The sequence below is a fragment of the Anarhichas minor genome, unplaced genomic scaffold (genome assembly GCF_050575085.1).
Source record: "Anarhichas minor isolate MPS153535 unplaced genomic scaffold, ASM5057508v1 ptg000028l, whole genome shotgun sequence".
In the NCBI taxonomy this organism is placed as follows: domain Eukaryota; kingdom Metazoa; phylum Chordata; class Actinopteri; order Perciformes; family Anarhichadidae; genus Anarhichas; species Anarhichas minor.
In genome coordinates this window covers 6330677-6353021 of record NW_027466474.1, presented here as the reverse complement: position 1 = coordinate 6353021, position 22345 = coordinate 6330677, and the positions used below count along the sequence as shown (strand labels likewise).

Sequence of the window (22345 nt, the reverse complement as noted above, 5' to 3'; positions counted from 1 at the left end):
AACAAGATGGCAGTGGTGCTGTCACCTATAAAGTCCAACACAAAACACAGGCTTACCGTTGATGCACACTGTTAACAGTATTTAAAATAGTTTAAAATATGTTCCAACAAAGAGGGGAAATAATATGAAAATCGCCTGAAGCATCACATGAAGTGACATTATGATTTTAATTGATGAGCATAATTGTTAGACTGACAGGGTTGAATATTTGTTTTTTACAATTTATATATTTCGCATAGATTTTATGTTTGCTGCTCGCACAATTCTTGATCATCTTGCAGATACATTTTAAACGTATTCTAAAGCTAAACACAAACACTGACTCACTCATCTTGTGATAAACATTAACATCAACTAAAGTGAAAAATAAAATATGAAATATGAAATAATAGCATTAAAGTCAAAATTATTAGAGAGAGAATCTGAGACAAAGACAGACAGAAGAAAGAAAAAGACAGCGAGAAGAACGGCCAGCAAATAGAGGACGACACCAAAAAAAGGGTGGCGGAAAAACACAGAATCTAAATGGAAAAAAGGAAAATAGCAAACAGGAGGAGAAGGTGTTGAAGGAGCATGGTAAAAAAAAATAAAAAACATGCCAGAAATCCTCTAAATAATCTCAGAGGCCACTTAACACCTTCCAGCAGCCAGAAGTAGTCAGACTACTGGGTAAGCAAATTCAGAGATAATTGACCTCAACACTATTCTGAGTGAGAGGAGAGAGATGGAGGGAAGCAGAGAGAGAGACAGCAGCAGAGACTGCACCAGTGTGAACCGCCACAGAGAGTAAGTGGGAGGTAGTGTTGTCACAGTGCATAATGGTGTTGCTATCGTTATCACTGGCTAGAGGAACAAAGAACAGAAAGCTGGTGTGTTTGCATGCGTGTGTTAGCGAGAAGGAGCGAAAGTTCACGGGTCAAAAGAGCAACAAAGTGTGTGTGAGAGAGAGAGTGTGTGAGAGCATGTAAGAGAGACTGTGAGGGTGTTTATTGCTGCAAGTGTGCAAAAGGTGTGGAGAACTTTGCATGTGTGTGTGTGTGAGAGAGGTTTCCATTATAAGGGAACAGCTGCTGACGGAGGCTGGCGGTGCTCAAATCACCCCGGCACAGATCTGCCTCATGAAGCTGATGATACCAAAACGTTATTGACTGTGTTAAACACGTTTGTCTTGACATTTATCAGCACTCTGGCTTTTTTTTTTTTTTTCACTTTCACGTGTGTGCGACAACAAAATCATATTTTTTTCAGAGCACTGCCTCACATTTTCTGCAGACATACTTTAAAGGATTTCGGCACTTAGCTTTAAATGGCAAAAACAAGGAACATTTCACTATGGATTACATTTTACAACCACAGTAAAACCTAAAAATACTGTTTTGTCACATCAGATGGATCAAAATGGGATAAAAGTGATAAGAACATTAGTACATCACTGCCACTTATAAGCTACTGTACCACAGTGTTAAAGGAGTGCACTTACATTTCTCTAAATATATTTGTTCCATTTCTGAGCGACTGAGTCTGAGCGGATTAATGCTCAACTTACTAGAAGGCTGTTGTACGGCTTGTTTTTTTGGGGGGTGATAATATTTTCTGCTCCAAATCTGGATGATGCACTAAGCGCTTCCAGTTTAGTTGGCGCAAGTGTCCACGTTTCGTCCAATCGGATTATCAGGGACAGCCACCTTTGCTTTGCATACAGCCATCGGTGGACTTCCATTACCAGCCAGGGGAGGTGTTTGCTGAGCTGGGAGCAGGAATGGGTTAGAAATCCTCACAATGTCCATAGTTTAATGGAAAAAGTTAGCAATATTATATATTCAACTTATTGTCAAAAAATCCCACAAAAACACAAAAGTCAACCAGCGTCATTCCTCTGTGTTGCAGATCTAAGATGTAGATTTAAACTATATATCTGGATCAGAAACAAATGGGCTCGGGGCTAAGAGCCACGGACAGGTTAGAAATAGAAACACATTGTTGGTTTTGGTCTTTTCTTTAGAATTTGTCCAGAAAAATATAGAAAAGCAGCATTGGCCTTTTAACCGTTTGCCCACTGTAGCTAATTGATGAAGGGCCCGATTAGAAGTTGGCGGCGAAAATAAAGCCAACACACACCGGGGGGGGTGTTACAGCCGAGTGCCTCCCTTCAGATCTTTGCCGATTATCCCCGTCTGTCTTCTCCCTCATCTCTCTCCTTCTCTGCCCCTCCCTCTCATGCTAAATGGAAGCTGTGTGTCTCTGTGTTAGAAAGCCAGTCACATCCCGCTCGCTCTTCTTTGTAGCCCCTCTTCGTATCTCTCCCTCTCTCTTTCACATTTTCCCACCTCTACCCTTTTCTCCGTCTATCCTTGGCACTCTCTCTCTCTTTCTCCGTCTTTTTCCTCTCCCGGACTGCTCCCTCCAGCCTTCGCTCCGTCCCCACGCCGACACCCTCGACTAAGTCTGCCGGAGTCACGGCCTTCAGAGCCTGACAAGAATTCAGTGCCTGCGTCTGTGTGTGTGTGTGTGTGTGTGTGTGTGTGTGTGTGTGTGTGTGTGTGTGTGTGTGTGTGTGTGTCTTCAAGCATAGATGAAATATGAGCTGTTAAATATGAATGCAGGGTTATGTTCCGATGCCGTGTAGTCACGTCACTCATGCATGGAGGAGTAAAAAAAAAGTCCACACACACACACACACACACACACACACACACACACACACACACACACACACACACACACACACACACACACACACACACACACACACACACACACACACACACACACACACACACACACACACACACACACACACACACACACACACACCCTGGATTCAGGCTTCACTGACTTTAAACCTTGCTCAGGCTGACAGTAATTTCTGCCTCCAAATTACATTCCAATGGCTTCATAAATCTGCTGCCTCCTCCTCTGCCTCTTTCTACCCCCCCCCCCCCACCGTCTTCCTGCCTCTCTCCATCTTCCCCTTCTTCTCTGTTGTCCCCCCCTCTCCTTCCTCGCTCCCTTTTACTCCAGCCTCACTTCATTTTTCCTGTAAACCTCCACCCTGCTACTTCCCTCTCCGCCTCTATTTCACCATCTCTCTTCCTCCCTTCCTCTCCTTCTCCTTCCCCCCTATCACTTGTTTCCCCCCCCCCCCCACACACACTCCTCTCTGGCGCTCACTCAGTAAATGAGAAACAGGGAGGCAGAGATGGGGAAGTTACGTGTGCGGGGTAGTTAAACAGTCCAACACACACACACACACAAATCCATACAGATACATACGCACACCTACATAAACACAGTTTCACACACACACACACACACAGTCACAGATGTGCTCGCAAACACACAAGAAATGTGTAAATACACACACACACACATGAGCACACATCCAAAGTCAAACATCATAAACAGCACATTACGCTTTGATTGAAAGACAAGCATTTGTGCTGCCATATATTTACCATGCCTCTAAATTGACTTGCGGGCATATGTGCGCACACACACACACACACATGCATTTGCATGAATACACCCATGCACACACGCGGACATTTTAATGAGTGTTCATTTTACAGATAGTGCCTCTAGGTGAAATAATTGCCAATGTTGGGCCCTGATGGCTGGTCCAAGTGTTCTCAGGCCAGTTGTCTTTATGGGCCATGGCGGGCCGTGAACACAACCCTCATCTCCCTCACTGCCGCTTTAACTACTGCTCTGCTGCAGCCGACACACACACGTGATGACGATATGCGCATAATATGCATAAGCACACAATCTAGACACCAATTTACGCATTAACACTAAACACGCACATGCACACACGCCGAGAGGCCAGCAGAGAACAATAGGGCCGTCTGACAATGGGGCTCAGAGGAATTCTCTCCTCCATATTAATATTCAGCAGAGTGGATGTAGAGAGAGCGTGTCAGCTGGGACGCATGCTCATCAACCTCGCTAACACTGGGGTTAGGCAGCCACATGATTACAAAGTACTCAGACTTTGGTCCCCAGCCCCATAACTATTAATCCCTAGCTCCTACTCCCTCACTTCCTATCTCCTTGCTCCCTACAGTGCACAGAGCGAGCACTCTGCCAAGTATCACAGCTGTCACTTTTCTTTGCTTTCCATTTTCCAAATTATTCTGAACAGCCTGACGGAGCGAAGGGTGGATGGAAAAGGAGATTTGATATCGTCAATTTCCTGCTGCCGCCCACGACAACGTTTCACAAATGCGAAAGTGCAGCTCGAAGGTCGTCTGGAGAATTTTCAATTGAAAAAAAAATATGTTTTCTTTCTGATATTTTTTTAATCAAAACGGCAAAAAAAATAATAATAATTACGCAATTTTTATTACTTTTTTTCTGTAACCTGAGGCATCGTAGTCCTTAGTCTCATTGGCATAATTTCCTCTTGTAGTAACTCATGTCAAAGAAAGACGTATTGGTGTAGACGTCACTTGTAGTACCAGTTATACTATCTAACAACGCACAAACACTAAATGCTCTGGCCATACTTCTGTTCATATGTTGCCTCCAAATCTTTAAGAACATGCACTGATTTACACATCTGTACACTTTTCTGTAACAGATGTGTTGCATGAAAAGTGTCGGAGATAGTTACGCCGGAGGCTTCCGCCGCTCTGAGCTCAGATGCAAATGTATTGTCTTTACATGTTGATTCTTGTACATTTCTCGATGTGTTCTCGGTTTATTCAGCTGGTGTTCACCAGCCTTCTCCACTGTCCCGCAAAGCAAAGAAAAAAAGATGCTAATATCTGATCGTTATAGTACAAAGCAAAGCGGAAAACAAAACAGCGAGAGCATGCGGAGTGCGAAGAAGCCACAGTGAAAGTCACATTTTGCCGCGTGCCTGTAGGCTACAAAGTTGTCATTGACTGGCTCACAAGAGCGGGGATTTCTGTCCCCAGTAGGAATGAACAAGCACAACAGAGAAGACGGAGTGAAGAGTCAGTCAGGAATGTTTATAACCTCAACACTAAGTGGGTCACCTGCCCAAGTGTGGGAACTGCTCTCTGTATTTGTGCTACAGCTCCTCACCGGTGGTGTTTTGGTGGGAAAATACTAACTCAGTAGTAGTGTGAGATATTTTACACTTACTAATGAGCAACTCTAGTATGATTCATGCATTTACTCCTTTTCTGCAAACCCTTACGGTTTTACATCACTGAAGGTAATTTCCCAGCGTCTCTTCAGTCTATTTTTCTTAATGTATTATGTGAACGGAGAACAGTTACTCATTTGACTGTGGTTTCACTTTGTAAGGATACAGGACATTAATTAAAGAAATTTCAAACACACCAAAAAGCAATGGGCTGTGGCCTGAACACCTGTTGGCCAACACCTGAGATTTAAATCTGGACAAATACAAGAAATAAACTCTGACAAGTAAGTGTACATCAACACTTGTCAGAGATGTTTTTTTTAAATTCTTTTTATCTAGGGCTGCAACTAATGATTATTTCCATCATCGATGAATCAATCTCATTTTATTGATTAATTAAATTAAAGACTAGAATGGAACTCGGGAGAGCACAGATCTCACAATGTGTTTGTGTATCCACCCAGTGATTCGGGTCGATACTTTCTCTCATCTTTCTGACAAGCAAATAAACCGGACCGAAAACACAACATCCTCGGTGGAGGTAAAAAAAAAATTAAAAATGCTCATCACAGTTACAAAGTCTAAATGTAAATTGCTTGTTTTGTCCGACCAACGGTCCTAAAGACAAATATTTTCTATCGTAGAAGATGAATACTAGAAGCTGGAAGCATTAACTTGTTGGCATTTGGGTTTAAATCATTACATCAATAAATAACTGTGGAGCACTCTGAGAGCAAACACCTCCGCCAAGGCCTTTTCCATAAGTGAAAAATAATGTGTGTATCTCACCCGTGACACAGATCCGCTCCAAAATGTAATGAGGTTTTCTTTGGCTCATGTTACAACTTCCTACAAAATTTCATGAAAATCGGGCCAGTAGTTTGTCTGTAATCCTGCTGACAAACGAAGAAATCCGAAAACAAAATCTCCTTGGTGGAGGTAAGCATCGAAGTTGTTGGCAAGATCTTCTGTCAAACTACTCAACGATGCATTGACTAAACATTTCAGCTCTACTGTATTCTCATCTTGTGTATTTATTCTAAACACACAGAAAACGGTGTCTAAATCTAACATTTTCATGGCCTGATATTAGAGACTTAATGGAACTTCATATCAGGCAGTTGTTGACCTCACGATGAAGTACCTTTACCGCGACCATTCACAGTCAAGAGGTTTTCTATGCTGTCTGAATTTCAATGTGTGAAAGGACACTCGACTACGTCAGGTTTTATAGATTCTATTGAGCATGCATTCAAACACTGCACCTTTTAACATCAGAGGCATGACATTAGTATAACAGAGGAAATAAACTCAACTCTTTGTGATCCAGCGAAAGATGGCTGGCTCCATGTCAAGGTGCATCCGTTCACCATTAACAGCGTCTGTAATCTCCTTCTTGGAGGTTAACTGCTATATTCAGATGTTGGATTAATGTAATACAATTAATAAGGGAGATATTTCCTTTGAAAACTTCAGCAATGTGCTGAAACACGGTTATGACGAACAGAAGTCAGTAACTTTCTGTACCTTTTATCTGACCTTCCTCAAGCTCTTTCTCAGATACTCCCCTCTCCTGAATGACGAGAGTCGAGCTTTGCTCTCCTAACTCCCTGCTCCAATACGTGCTCCCTAATGCTCCCTATTGCCTTCGTCTCCTCTTCCTCATCACACTCCCCTATAGCCAGGCCTCTGAAAATCCATCACAAAAGGTTTTTAAGGACAGCCTCGACATTATACAGAGAGAGCTTCACATATTGATGTCTAATGGGCGATGGCAGGGCGCTGTTGAAATGCTGCTGATGTTCAATATTCACATCTTGTCCAATGCAGGCAGACATTTTGCCTGCGGTAGGCAAAGATTAGTGCCGAGTGTACGGGTAGTGCTGGACCAGACATTGCAACCAATTAAGGGGACTTGTTTTAAAACGACAGTTACCGTCATTAAAGGTGACATCTGCTTTTAATACATGACTGATGACATCCAATTAAAAGTCTTCATTTGAATTATGATTTGACTTCAAAGCCACTTAAAAGCCTTGCCCTCCAAAATACCAACATGAGAGGATTTTGAAGTATTAGACGTATCAATCCATGAATTACAAAGGGATGGAATAAAAAGGGTAGAGCAATTTGTAATGCTCCTACAGCTCCAAACATAAAGCTCTGCATACATCTAGACTGTCCTTGAACAGACCATTATCTCATTTCTCCGTAAATGCCAATCACAAAGTCGATGCATTTTGCAAACAATGTCTATTTAGCATTCCCTCCCATCTCGGGCCGTTTTCATTACGCATGTTAGCCGCACTCCGCACATATAAATCAGTTTACTACGCCACAGACTGGATATCAGTCTGGAGTTGTTTTATTAAAAAGGACAGTTTATCTCACCACACACTTCGTCCCACACCAGCTACCCTACTAAACTGTACACCCAATTAAACACATTCCTTTCCATTTCCACACACACACACACACAGTGGCTCCGAGTTTAGGATATATGATGCACAATTCATGGATGATTTTAAAAACACCCTTTCAAGGAAACCTCCAGGCACGGACACGAGGCTGTTGACCAACTTGTTCTCTGCTGCAGCATGTGTCCTTTGAAAATGAAAATGAGGACGTCTTTATTTGTGTTTAAGCAAACTGCATGATAATTTCCCAGTTGGTTATGTAGTCTACTCACTCTGGGATGAAGTGAACAGGCGAATGTGAGCAGCGGAGCAGATAATGGCCTTGATGAATCTGTCTCTGTACACTCAGTACGCTTGATGAAAACCTTATATTTCTTAAGCCTGTTTTCACGAGGGGGTTTGATTCTGCACACAAGATACAGGCACTTAACGCGCGGTGGTTAATGAAAGCTCAAAAGCTTTGTTTAAAGAAAGGAAAGAAAAATATACAAAACATGGAGTTACCTTAATGGGAGGGTTGTGTCCGTTGGGAGCTTAGTGTTGCGCATATGGAGCTCTGACCTTGAGGAGGTATTTTCACTAGGTACTTAATTCTAAAAAGCATAACCGTTCTGATGGGGATAATTATTTAGCCCGTACCTTTTAGTATTCCATACTGTGCCAACATTGAAATCTAAAAGTACATCTTGGCGTCACTAAAAGACAGCTGGTAAAAGAAAAGAAAAAAGACAGGAAAGCATTTCATTTATGCAGCCCCATAAAAGCACCTTTATTCTTATTTATTTTAGCAATAAACACGTAAAAGACATAAAAACTACTGTGCCAATATTTGAATATTTTTTCAAGTTGAAGTATACAAGAAGCATGACAGATTTGAGGGGTTACGGACCTATTCAGGCAATATTATGTATTATTCTTGCCATTGAACGCTTAAAAAATGTGCCCACTAAATAATAAAATCTAGTTAAAGGGCTCAAAATGAACAGGGTCTGGTTTTGCACTTTTGGATTATTTTTGATCAGTGTGTGTGGTAGAGAAGGACTTTCTACATTTTCTGAATTTCTCAAATACCTTGTTCCTCAGATTCACTGCATCTCCGAGTAAAAGATTTTTAAAACTGTATTTGTCTGCTTTCTCCTTTTAGGGTGGTGCTGAGCGACACTCAGCCAGCTGTCCTGCTGAAGCAAACAGCAGTGAAGTCTACCTCGAGGATACTCGACAGCGGCCCATTTCTGCTGACCTGTGGGGGAACTTTTCACACTAAAGCCACGTGACCGATCATCCTAGCGCCGCTCAGAGCCAAAACTACATACAGCCTCTGAAGATCATCTGTGTGAACTGAAAAGGAAGCGATTAAACATTCAACAGAGGAGAGTGAGGCAGAAAGTGAGAGGGAAGGAGAGAGAAGCCTCTGAATCCAACTCTGACAGCCTGCACCGGTCCGAACTGTCCATCACCGCCTCAAACATACTCATTACCATCACTGAACTGCGAAATTGATGTTGTAATAATTGTTATAATACAACTAATAATTGTAAGGACTCTATCGCTGGATTTTTCTGAGCTGTGGAAATCCCACTTATTCTCTCCTTGCTGCTCATTAATTAAAAAACACTACCTGGTTATTAGAAGCAAGTGCAACACGGCACTGAACTATTTTTGCATGACCCACTGCTTGCAAGAGTATCCAGGATTGCTTTTGACTTCGAAGAAGGACCCTTGAGCCCTCAACCATCTTCTGACTGTCTGCCCAACTGTAGCATTTGGGTGTGGAGCGGTGGGTTCAGAATTAGGCCCCCTGGACACTCGTTGAAGATGACTTGAGTTGGCAGGCCTAAAAGCCCCTTACCCCAGAGAGAGAGAGAGAGAGAGCTTGGCAGTAGGACACACACAGACACACACGCACACACAACACACAGATGTGGGTGTCGAGGTGGCTTTGAGCCATGTTGGTGTTGCTACTTGCGCCTGGAGTACAGGCCATCATCATTCCTACCATCATTCACCCAAGCTGAGGAAGATTCAACGGCCCCGAGGAGCAAGGCTACACTTGTGAACGATTCAAAGAAGACTAAGAAACTGTGCTAACACACGGAGATCCACGGCTACGTCCTCAATCACGCTATATACTCTCCTCTCCACAAAACCTGTGATACGGGGGAAACAAAGCTGCGGCTGACGTGAAAGGCACAGAGACTGAGCAGGTTAGCGAGCCCTCTGCAATCACACCCTGGGTCGATCAGACCTTACACGCAAAAACACACTTTCTCCCTGCATTCTCCGCAATGAAGAACACCACACTTACATCTCGCTTTCAGCTACATGATGGGGGGGGGGGGGGGGGGGGGGGAACACACACGCACTGGCTCTGTGCTCACACAAAGGCTCTTATTTCATTTCAGAAGATGATTGAAATGTTGGGGGGGGGGGGGTTGCCGCAAAGGGAGAGGAAGGCGAATGCGGGAGGGAGTGAGAAAGAGAAGGTGGGGAAAAATAAGAGGTAGGGGGTCTCTGCTGCATCTAAATGAAAAAGAGAAACTAAGTCGCCATGAGGGAGAGAGGAGGTCTGGGCAGGAGGCTGATTGATCCAATCTCAGTGTGTAGGAATCAGACAACTGGAGAGGAAACGATAAAAAAGGATTAGAAAGAAGAGACAGGGGAGGAGGACTGCTTCTGTAAACAAACCTGAGTGGATATAATGAAAGATTATGAAGGGGTGGTGGTGGTGGTGGGCGGATGGGAGAGGTAGATGGCGTGAAAGATAAAGACACAGTGAAGGGGAGAGCGCCATAAGGGAGAGCGACAGTTTGAGAGAGTGAGAGAACAAGGCGGGAATGGAGAGAAGACAGAAAATCTACGGATCATTCGATAGGAAACCTTGGCATGTAGGCAAAAAACACTCATACAGGTTTGTGCCAAGAGGTATTTATGAAAGGGAAGCGGGGATAGAGTAGCACCAAAGCATATGCTAGTTGATATTCATAAAGCATTCCCAATATGGTCTCAGCTCCTACCTTGACACTCCCTCTTGTGTGCATATGTTCCTCTCCCTTACTTTCTGTCTCTCAAATGCTGGCGACGCTTGGAAATAGTCAGATTTAAGCTAAAAATACCATTAAGTAAAGAGAAAAATAAAATATGGGTCTGTGCCGAATTGCACAGACAGTCTTTTTTACCCTTAAAAATCAAATACTGCCTGTCGAGCTGAGACAGGGGCTGGTTGTTGTTGATGCTGATCTCTTTCTCTCTCTCTCTCTCTCTCACACACACACACACACACACACACACACACACACACACACACACACACAGAAGCACATACAAGCATGAACAGGTACACAAATGCAGCTATTTTTTAAACCCATTTTACAAGCAAAAACAACACTATTCTTCTTTTTACAGCAAACTCAGCTGATACGGACTTGAGTCTTCAGTGCCAGAAACTCATTTCCTCTCTCCTCCACTGACTGACTGTCCAACTCTCTCCAACTCCCCCCCCCCCCCCACACACACACACAGACACACAAACACAATCACTTCTATTGTTGCCATCTCTTGTTTGCTTTGCATGGATTTTGACTGCAGCCAAGGGGCCATTTTGCATCTATCACTGAGTTCACATACGAAAAAACACACATACACATGCATGGGTGTGTGCGCAGAAGGGGAGGGCAGGCGGGGGGGGACTTGCCTTTAGAGGATTTGTTTATCAAATGTGCTGTCAAATCATGTCAGGCATTTCACATCAGGGCACATTTTCTAGCCCGAGGCCACCAAAAAGAAAGGATTCAAACAAGAGTACACGCCACGATGTAATTTCCACAACTTTCACTACTGTACATTATTCATATTCTATAAATAGTATGACGTGAATGTGAGAGCAGAGAGATCATTTGATCTGAATTGTAAATTCATGTTATTGATGTTGGTGTCAGGAATTCGCTAGGAGACAAGTCATAAAACATAGGCCGAGGAACGTATTACTGTTGCAGAAAAATGCTTCTCTGTAAAATCTCTCACTAAAACATTTCTGGGGATTTCAAGACCACTTGCCTGAATAATTTATAGAAATTTCACGAACAATAACAACCGAGAGAAAACATGCATTATACATGTCAGCTCGTACTGAGACTGTTCTGTATGTGAATACTTTGTTTTCTGTAGGTTTACTTATTTGTGTGCATTTCTTGTTGGGTGTTTTTGGTCACAACGTCGAACAGGCACATTGTGTTTCTGAATATACAGCCAGGAACCTGCGAAATTCTTCTTTTCCATTTCTTCATCTACATGTATTCGTTTTGTAATTTCATACGAAGGTCAGATATAGTGCAGTCACAACAAGTTCACCACTTCTGGTAACACTGTGGGCAATTAATCTGATTTCCTTCTCTCCTCCATTTTAGTTCCATGTCACTCACTCCGTTTCAGTTAATCTCCCTGAAAAAGAAATGTCACTGTCCAATTTTCTCCATCTTTGTCATCCTTTTACCAATTCTTGTAATCTTCCTCGCCTGCTCACTCCACCCTTCACCGCACTTCTGCCTCTAAGTGTCCGTTTGCCTTCTGCTTGGTCGCTCTGACCCATATAATACTAGACAGCCCCTATAAAGTATGTCTGCCCATTCCATCCCCAAATCTTCTTCACTTGAGATAAAAACGTAACTTTTAACATCAGGTACAAATGACAGCACATTAGATGTGGTTTGTCCTGCACTATATTCAACTCTCTCTACTTTCTCTTTTAAATGTAAAAGTGACTTTGATTTAGAACCAGTGAGTTAAAGCCTTTGTAGTTGTTTTAATCCAGTTTCCATTTTTTTGTCTTTCAATCAGGAGCTGAGTACCAACATGGCAGCTGAGAGTATTGCTGAGCTCCGCGATTGGCTCTTTCTGCTCCTCCTGTGCCTCACCTTATTGGCTGAGGTGCTGGAACTGGCGGCAGCGGCAATTGCCATGGAGACGGGCGAGGGAGACGAAGGCATTGTTTGTCCCTCGGTGTGTCGCTGTGATGAGGGTTTTGTCTACTGCAACGACCGTGGCCTCAGTATAATTCCTCCACTACCATTAATGGCTGCCATCCTCTACTTGCAGAGCAACCGGCTGAGTAATGCTGGCCTGCCTCCCTCACTGGAACGCAGCACTTCCATACGAGTGATTTACCTGTATGCCAACCAGTTGGATGAATTCCCTATACACCTCCCGCCTTCGTTACGGGAGCTCCATTTGCAGGATAATAATATACGAACGTTACCGAGATCAGCTTTGGCCAAACTACCATTACTAGAACGTTTGCACCTGGATGATAACTCTATATCCACAGTTAGCATCCAGGAGAGAGCATTTTCTGGGACTCCACGGCTTCGACTACTGTTTCTGTCTCGGAACCACCTATCAAGCATCCCTGCAGGCTTGCCGGCATCCTTGGAAGAGTTACGACTGGACGACAATAGAATCAGCACCATCCCCACACATGCCTTCCGTGGGCTCTCCTCCCTGCGACGCTTGGTCCTGGATGGGAACCTGCTGGCCAACACGCGCATTGCAGATGACACCTTCTCCCGTCTCTCCAACCTGACTGAGCTGTCACTGGTGAGGAATGCGCTGCAGTCTCCGCCAGTCTACCTACCTTCCGCTCACCTTGTGCGACTCCATTTGCAAGACAACGGAATGACTCACATACCACGGGGGGCGCTGGACGCGATGCGGCGGCTACAGAGGCTGGACCTGTCAGGAAACAATCTGACCACTCTCCCACGAGGACTTCTGAAGGACACAGAAAGCCTGGAGCTGCTACTGCTGCGGGGAAACCCCTGGTACTGTGGCTGCAACCTTCGCTGGCTCCACGCATGGCTGCACAGCCGGGGGGCTGCGGTGACAGTCAGGGGTCTGACCTGTCAGGGGCCCGAGCCTGTAAGGGGACAGGCCCTCAGAGAACTATCCTCCCTGATGGAGCAGTGTGAAGGCCCTGCTGCTGGTCCCAGTACTGGAATGGGGATGAATCCAGCAGAAAAAGATGGAGGAGGTGAAGCTGGTGTTGGAGGAGGCCAAGCAGTGGCTTCAGTGCCCCATGGCAGCACCACCACTACCTCCCTGCTGGTCCCCACACAAGGTTCCCTCTTCACCCTGCGAGCCAAGCGGCCGGGCCTTGTTATGCCTCTGCCTCCTGGTGAAGGGGGACAGGTGTCTGGAGAGGCCCTGGAGCTGACTGTAAAACCTCTCTCTTCGGAAAGTGTACTGGTGAGCTGGCTGTGCCCACAGCCGGCACCCTCCTTCCGCTTGTCGTGGCTGAGGTTGGGAAGCAGTGCAGCTCTTGGCTCCATAACAGAGACTCTGGTACCTGGAGAGAGGAGGCAGTACCTCCTTACCCAGCTTACCCCACGCTCCCATTACCTCATCTGTCTGCTGCCACTACGACAGGAATCCTCCTTTGGGGTTTCCAGCATGGGTATATCTCGAGTTGGCAGCATGGACACAGACAGTCAAGACTCGGCCCCGTCCTGCGCTCAGATAGAAACTGGAGAAGCTCTGGTCAGCACAGGAGGGGAGGGTTCAGATAAAGAGGGACAGGACTCAGAACTGACAGCCCTGCCATTGGCTGGGATCATAGGGGGTGCCACAGCATTAGTAAGCCTGCTGTTAATCTTTGGCATCTTCTGCTGGTATGGACAGAGAACAAGTTACGTGTCCGGGGACTCAGGCACATACAGCAGGGGCCGGGGTGGAAAACATTATGACGACTATGTGGAGTCAGGCACCAAGAAAGACACTTCCATCTTAGAGATCAGGGCCCCTCCTGCAGGGTTTCAGATGACAGCTATGGCCAATCAGCCCCTGCAGCCTAAGCTGGAGGATGTCACCTACATCCACACCATTTTCCCCTCTTCTTCCTCTTCCTCCCAACCTAACGGGACCTACCGGAGCAGCCACGGAGCCGGCAGCCTCAATGGCACCATCCTCAGCCAAACCAGCCACCATCATGCCACTTATGGTACCAACCGTGGCTACAGAGAGGGTGGCGTCCCCGACATAGATTATGCCTACACGTGATGATACAGGGACACACTATCTGAGCCACGAATGCCGGGAGCCATTTCTATGATGACGACCCCTTGGCTGGTGGCCATGTTGTCCTTGGTTTCCAAAGTACCCTCTGTGCCTCTGCTGGTTCAATTCTGATTGGTTTGCTATGTAGAAAAGACTGATTTCAGCTGTGTTGATTGGACATTGCTATTGAGTTACAGAAGTAACAGTCCTACTATACTCTACTACTGTATACTACATTATACAGTAGATCCTTCTTTCAGCCCTTCTTGTAGTTATAAATGGTTACGTTTTCTCTTTTGGATATCTCAGTGTCTTTCAAACCTACTGTTCTTCTCAGCTCATAATAATACACAGTAACTTATTTGAGGTTGATATACTAGGCTTAGTTGATTTAGCAGGAGATATATTTATGAGGAAAAGGCACTTGATGTGAATAGAGATAGCTCTCATATCTTCCTACCAACTGTAAGCTCTGTGCTGTATAGACAAAAGGGATGACAGAGGGAGAAATCAATGGTTGTTATAACCCACAGATGATAATGCATCATGGTTGACATGAAAAGATGTGTTCCTAGCCCCCTCTCTTCCTCTGATTTACTCCCTTTTTTAATTTTTCCTCCTTTCAGCCTATTTTTTCTTTTCTGGCGGAGGCTCTTTCCTTTTATTTCTCTTGTGTCTTTTGTGGTGCCGTGAGCAGAGGACGACTTTGTTCTCGCCAAGGGAGCTGACAGCTGTGATAAGAGTTCTGACAGAGACAGGAGACAAACCACAGCATGGGGAGACTAATGAGAGGGGGAGAGAGAGAGAGAGAGAGAGAGAGTGAGGGGGGGGTGATGGATAGATGGGTGGTTGGAACAGAACACAAGACAAGGGGAGAGGGGTGCTGTTTGGTGGATGGAGGCACTGAGAGAGGTGTGATGGCAGAGAGCGAGTACAGAAAATGAAGGACGACAAGTGAAAAAAGGGCGTGTGACAAATTCAGCGGCAGGAGCTAAAAAAGAGAAGCAGACAAAAGGAAAAGAAGATGGGGGACCAAGAAGGGTGCGGGCGGGGTAAAGAAGAGGGGTAATAATGTGACATCATAATTCAAAAAATGGCTCAAGTTTTACCACCAGTGTATCCACGACTACACTCAGCAAATACCTGACTGCACGTTTCCTACAAGAACTGATTCAGTTGCCTGTGATCATTACAAGTGAAAGACTCAACCTTACGCGTCATGTATCTTCATCATAAAATGGACCTGTTTACATGCCAATGTGTGTAGGAAGACACGGAGAAGAGAGGCATAGCAAGACAATCAAATGATTGCAGAGACCGTAGGACAAACGAGTAGCTTCAGAAGAACGGCTATTAAAAACCTCTCCGACAGAATTAAGAAAAAGTATGTACCCATTCACCCAATTTCTTTTGTGGTCTGGTCTCATTATTAAATTTCCTTTGCAAATGAAGTGGGAGAAATCTAATCATACATCTTATAATAGTAACTCTTTATCATCTAGAGCCTGGTTCAATCTTCTTAATTGAAAAGAAGTTTTAGCAGCTAATAATATTTTGGTGGAAGTTGGAACTACTACTACTACTACTAACAGAATGGCTTTAAAACTAGAGATATTAAAGTGAGAGCTGAGACGAAACGATTAGTCGATTAAACCAATCGTAAGAAAATCAATCTACAACTATTTTGATAAATGATTAATCATGGAAGTCATTTTCTAAGCATAACTGCTAAATATTTCCTTCAGTTTTAGATTCCCAATTGTGAGTATTTCATAGTCTTGTGACAGTTGACTGAATATTGGATGAAACACACAATTTTAAAACATCACCCTGGCCCGTAAATTGTTGTGATAGAGACGGGGCATTTTAATTTTGAGTATTTTAAGTAAAATGAAAAATAGTTCTTGAAAACAACTGAAATGTCAAACTTGATCTGATGCATTCTGTGAGTAGGAAGTCGACTCCATTAGTTTACTCAGGTCGTCCATTTTTTTTCTCAACTTCATGTTTATTGGGCAAAGTTAAACAAATACACATTCCAGTTATTATAAAAAAAAATGATATTTTAAATTCTCCTGAATAAAAGTCTAAAACTTGCCTTCCGTAGAGATTTCCTTTACTTAGGTCGTCCTGTTTTAGGCCACACTACAGCATGGACACACAGCCTGACCGCTACACTGTGCAGTTTAACAGGCGAACAAACATGTACACACTGCATGAAGCGGGAAGCGGCACCGGCTTTCTGCCTCTCACTGACCCCACTAATATACTTTAAGGGAGGAGGAACTTCGAAGGGAAACGCTAACAAACAGCCAGAGATCAAAAGAGGACGAGGAGAGAGTAACGAGAACTAAAGAGTGAGGCCGGAGAGGGAAGGATGGAGATTAGTGATATAAAAGGAGAGAGCGCTCTCTTACTTTCAGTAGCTCTCGTTCTCTTTTCCAACCTGTGTTGCTGTGCACCAGTAATATTGGACGAGCTCGGTGTGGGTTTTTTTAGGGTTGTTTTTATTTTTTGCAGCATTTGTTTTTGTTTCTTTTTTTAAGTGCACTGAAGCTTCCTGTCATTCTGTGCAGAAATCTTTTTGCCATTAAAAATGTCACCCTCAGACGTGATAATAAAAAAAAAATACTCTTATGTATAAACATAAAAATGGGTGCAAAACGCTATTCCATTTATCATCTTTTTTTCTACACAGATGAATAAAGACTTCTAAAAGGAAAAGTAGTTTCAAGAGTTTTCTTTATGTGTGTGTGTGTGTGTGTGTGTGTGTGTGTGTGTGTCTGGAGTTCATTAAATCTTAAACAAAGGCTGGAGATATCAAATAATGCACTGGGATGGCTGAAAAAAAAAAATGAAAATCAATGGAAATGTTATGACGAGACGGAGTGGACCTCGTTAAATCACACACACTGGGATGAATACATCAGTGGCTCCGTTTGGATATGGTGGAATCTGCCAGCCCAAAGCGGGCGCATGTGTTGTCATCCTGAGAGGTTTGGGTGTTAGCGTGTGTTGCATGTTTCACCAAGCAACATGAGAAACTCTGTGTGTGTGTGTGTGTGTGTGTGTGTGTGTGTGTGTGTGTGTGTGTGTGCGTGCGTGTGTGGATGCGTTTCTGCTCCGTGCTTCTGAAGACATGCATCTCATTCCAAGTGAGTGCTAATACTTGTGTAAGCATGGATCAATATAACGAGCGGGGGAGTGTATAAGTGTCCATCTTGGAGTAACTGCTTGTGTCGGGTGTTTGTGAAGGAGAGGGTCAGAAAGAAATGTACTGTTTGTAGACGGAAATGGGTTTTTGCACAGTGTGTCTGTGTATGACAGGGAGATAAAATAAATGCCTTGATATTAATGTGTATCTAAAGGATTTGTGATTACAGGTCTGGGTGTGTGCTCTAAATGTGATGCAGCTGTATCTCCACGTCTGTGCTCTTACCAACAATGCCCCGAGTTCTCATCCGTCATTATAGAGGCCTTTCACTGTCGCAGTCCATTATCATCTCCAGCTTAATTATTCACATTACACCCAACAAAAAGATGTATCCTCAGAGACTCGAGCACGTTGAGTCTGAAATGTGCCTGAGCACAGCAACAAATGGGATCAAAGTGTATTTTCCAGATATGCCTCCATTGTGTGACTGCAATAGTAAAACATGCTCAAGATATCAAACACGTTCCACATGGATTGCGCAACAGCAGTGTCTTTAGTTTCAACACCTTTCCTTTTAATTCAATCTATTCATGAATACCTTGCTTCTATTTCTTGAACAATTGAGTCCAACTCACCAATTTGCAATAAAATGGTCAGTTGCATTTTAAAGTCCAAACTCGTTGTTTTCTTCACCGCAGGGTCTGTTGAGAGTGATGTAAAGCGTCGCACGATAAACTGCCTTCCATTGTTTGCATGCATTATAAGCTTCTTTAGCAAAAGGTCAATTCATTCCTATAAATACATGCATTTGGAGAAATGTATGCATGAATATATATACATTACCCAAGCTATGCACAACAGAACAGAATAATTTCCACACCACAATGGGGTTTTTTTGTTCCCCACATACAAATGTTCCTAAAAGTTTCAGTTGTTATTCAGGTGAAAATCAAACTGTGGACTGTAAGCTGCAATCAGTTCTTGTTCGTTTCAGACTGCAGATTGAGCAGCAAAGGGCACAGAGGAGAAAGACATAAACAGATGCGGTATATGGACATTAGAGTGCACAGCGGCACGTAGCAACAGCTACACACCTGCGTGCGGTCAGAAGGTCCATATCTGAATCACACATACGGCATGCATCAACAGCATTAATAAACTGGAAACAATATCTCACAGAAAGAAACCCTCTGACCCCAAATCACAACCTCATCTGTAAATCCAGTCGTGGTTGATGGACACAAACCTGTACACCTTGGAGTGACAGGGGACTGGTGGTCCCACTGTACTGCGGCGCTGCATAACAAACGCCCTGACACGTTTCTCTTCACACACACTGCAAGAAACCGGTGAAACACCTCAGAGGTATGGACCGATCCAACAATAACAACAGTAGCGATGGATGGAGGGGACATCGCTGGAGAGAAACAAGGCAGAGAAGGAACTAAGGCAACCTCTGGGGGATTATAACGACACCATCTGTATGCATTATGCTGTCTGTCAGAGAGAGAGAGAGACACTTTAGTGCCTCTGCAAGACGACGCGAGTGAGATGGAAGCAAAAAAAAAACCTCCTGCCATAACCACGCTGAAAGCGCGTATAAAAAGATAACAAAATTGCCCTTGTACTGCAATTGTCCTCTATTCAATTTCCCAGCCTTGTGTGTTTTTTTAATCTTTTAATTTAGCTTAATTATGAGCCTTTACACCACTGGATCTTTTTGTAACCTTGCTTTTAGGAAAAAAGAAATTAAAGAAAATTAAAAGCATTTATAAACTCAAGTTGCCTTATTTTTGAGACTGGCATTAAGTGAATAGTTGATGGATTCCTGCTCTTCACGTGATAAACCGTCTGGCATTCAGTTTCATCACCTGCCTTCAAGTGGAAAGTGAAGAGGAACAACTCTGAGCTGAGGAGCGCTTCAGGCGTGGGGGTCCTCCAGAACTCTCAGCCTTCACTCACGGTCGGCTTACTGCCCGCCTCTCCGGGGCTCGACACTGTGGACCGCACCGAGACCGCAGCACTCGTAGTTAAGGCAACTTGTGATTTCTCAGGAGTACCGACTCTTGGCCTTTCTTCAGCAGAGGCAGACACATCGCAGCCAAAAGAATAAATGAATTCTGGGAGCACAGTAAATTATTCATTAGCTTGGTTCAAAATTCCACAGAGTGGTTTGTGATCACACCAGAGGTCCAGCACACACAATGCACTGTTGGATCAAGGCTGCATCATTTAACGACGCATGTAAAAAAACATCGACAAATATTTCACAACCATTAATCAACTGTAAATTATTTGCTGCTCTCTCTCCAATTTATAAGACTTGGATGGCGGCAAACAATAAAAATATAAAGCAGGTGACATTCTATTATTTTCTTTTCATGCCATATACCTCCATTGTTATCCAAAAACTGTTTAAAGAAACATGATAAGTCAGGGCTTAAGGTGCCAAAAATGAATGAAACATCCCTGGTTCGAATAAAGCCCGGCACCTTGTTGTTGGATCTCATCTCGATCCCTTCATTTCCGGTTATCTTTCAACTGTGAACCTGGCAATAAAGGCAAACCGTGCCCAAAAAATACTAATAAAAGAAAAAGATGAAGAACAAAATGTTGGCTGATATTAGGTTGGATCAGGTTTTTGGAGACGTATCGTATCAGCGAATGTGTTGGCCAATAAAGAAATAAATTACAGTAGAAAAATGCTGAAATTGTGTATGTTTGAGGAAATGTAGAAACAGTCTGCATTGCATAGTTTTTCCCACCAAAAAGCATTAACTTTACTTTTCAAATGCAAAATGTCCCGATCAGTAATTACCCCACGATTCTTTAAAAAAACAAAAAACAAGAGAAGGCATCTTCATCAAAAATATTTGTGCATGTAATGTGTTTAAAGTATGTGAACAATATCATTGCCTAAAAACTACATGACCATCTTTTTTCTGAAATGATTTGGCCTTTTTAATAATTAAAGTATACATTGGTTTTAAAAGACTGATGTCTTGAGTATGAATGAAAAGGCTCAGAGCAGAGTGACATCCACAGGTTGAAAGTCAAAAAGAGACACAATGGCATTCTGTTGGTTTTGGTCGTTTCATGGGATTTGTAGGCAATAAATACAAATATAGAAAAACACCAGCCTTCAACTTTGCAGAACTTTCTCATCATAAACATGTGAAATCTGGATTTTTAATATAATATCAACTTTAACCTTTAATAAAACTTTGAGACCGACGCACAATACTCACACCCACACAATGAAGTGCAAAGATTAACAACACACCCACAAACACACTCGCAGATAACTGGCTGGCTCATGCATGAGGAGACAAGAAACCCATCACATGCTGTTGATCTTGCAGAAGACACAGAGAGTAAAGGGTGTAATAAATCCTTTCTCTGCTCGACGTTACTGAGATTGAGGTGTCCTTTGTATCTCAATGCATCTCGGTGTCCTTGAATTTTTATGACAGAAATTCACCTACACTTTGCTTTCAGTTTACTTCATATACAACAGGAACCAAACAACTAATTGTAATTTCAGGAATAAATATTCTTCATTTTTAATCATCAGGGTATTAAAAGTGAATTAAAATATTCTTGTTGGTGTAAAAAGAAATGTTAACCAGGGGATTTACAAAACAAAATATCATGCTTTAACTAAAATAATTTAAATAAAATGGCACTAGTTGAACGGATTACCAGTTTCACAGCTCAATAAATCTGTAGCTAGGATATAAGTCAGGTAAATGGGTGACAGTAAAATGTACTGTGCATTAAAAGCTACAACCACATGTTCATTCTCTCTGCACAGGACTTATAACATACTGAGAAGCTGAACACGACGTTGGAAACACTCTGTTACCTCCATGCACTACATCCACCACTTCACCGTCCGCTTTCAGCGAACATCAGATTCTGTACAAACCGATGCGCTGATTGATCAACCTCTCCGACGGGCCGGGTCTCACCCGTGGACAATGGCGACAACAGGATAAGTGGATAAACAGTCCCTATAAATAGTCTTGTCATTTCCGAAGCTCTGATAATGCAGCCGGGCCGGCAACATGCTCATCGGGCACCACTTCACAACAATGTCTGATAGATCGCAATTACAAGATGGTAATTCAGTGCAGTGTGTACTCGCTGTACTCTCTCCGTGTCGGGTGTGTGATTATGTGACAAAAGCATCGTCTGATGAGGACATGTGAGCAGATAATGCCGGGGCCCATGTATTTGCTGGTGGAGAGAAGGGAAGAGGACTCTGGGTTAGATTAAAGCCCATTTTGGAGGTTCCAATGATACGCCCTTTGTACTTTGCTCACTAAGCTATGATTGCTAAGATGAGAGAAAGTGGCGGCTTTTTGTCAGGCTGCATTACACTTTATTATTAAAATAACACTGCCCACAATGAGGATAATCTTCCCCCAATGTGCTTTTAATTTCCACATCTAATTTCTTCTCATTCCGTCTTGTGTGTCTCAGTTCTAGTCAACATCGCTTGCACGGCCGGTTCACTGAAACAGATTTTGGATTCAAAAGCCAAAAGTCTAAATGAATAACATCAATCCTCAAGGGTTGATAAACTCATTAAAAACAGCCATTTATCAGGTG

General features: G+C 43.4%; 2 protein-coding genes across 5 annotated transcripts in view; one reads left to right on the top strand and one right to left on the bottom strand.

The window, feature by feature from the left end:
* macrod1 (mono-ADP ribosylhydrolase 1) overlaps positions 1–22345 on the bottom strand; it is a 93489-nt gene that overhangs the window by 56853 nt on the left and 14291 nt on the right. The gene's annotated exons all lie outside the window — the stretch shown is intronic.
* LOC142963271 (leucine-rich repeat transmembrane protein FLRT1-like) lies at positions 12382–14674 on the top strand. Its single transcript, XM_076104023.1, has one exon. It carries the CDS (start codon positions 12382–12384, stop codon positions 14578–14580), a length of 2199 nt encoding a protein of 732 aa, XP_075960138.1. The 3' UTR covers positions 14581–14674.

Bases quoted from the DNA above. Each gene is read 5' to 3' on its own strand.
- LOC142963271 (XM_076104023.1), top strand. From the start codon at position 12,382: ATGGCAGCTGAGAGTATTGCTGAGCTCCGCGATTGGCTCTTTCTGCTC.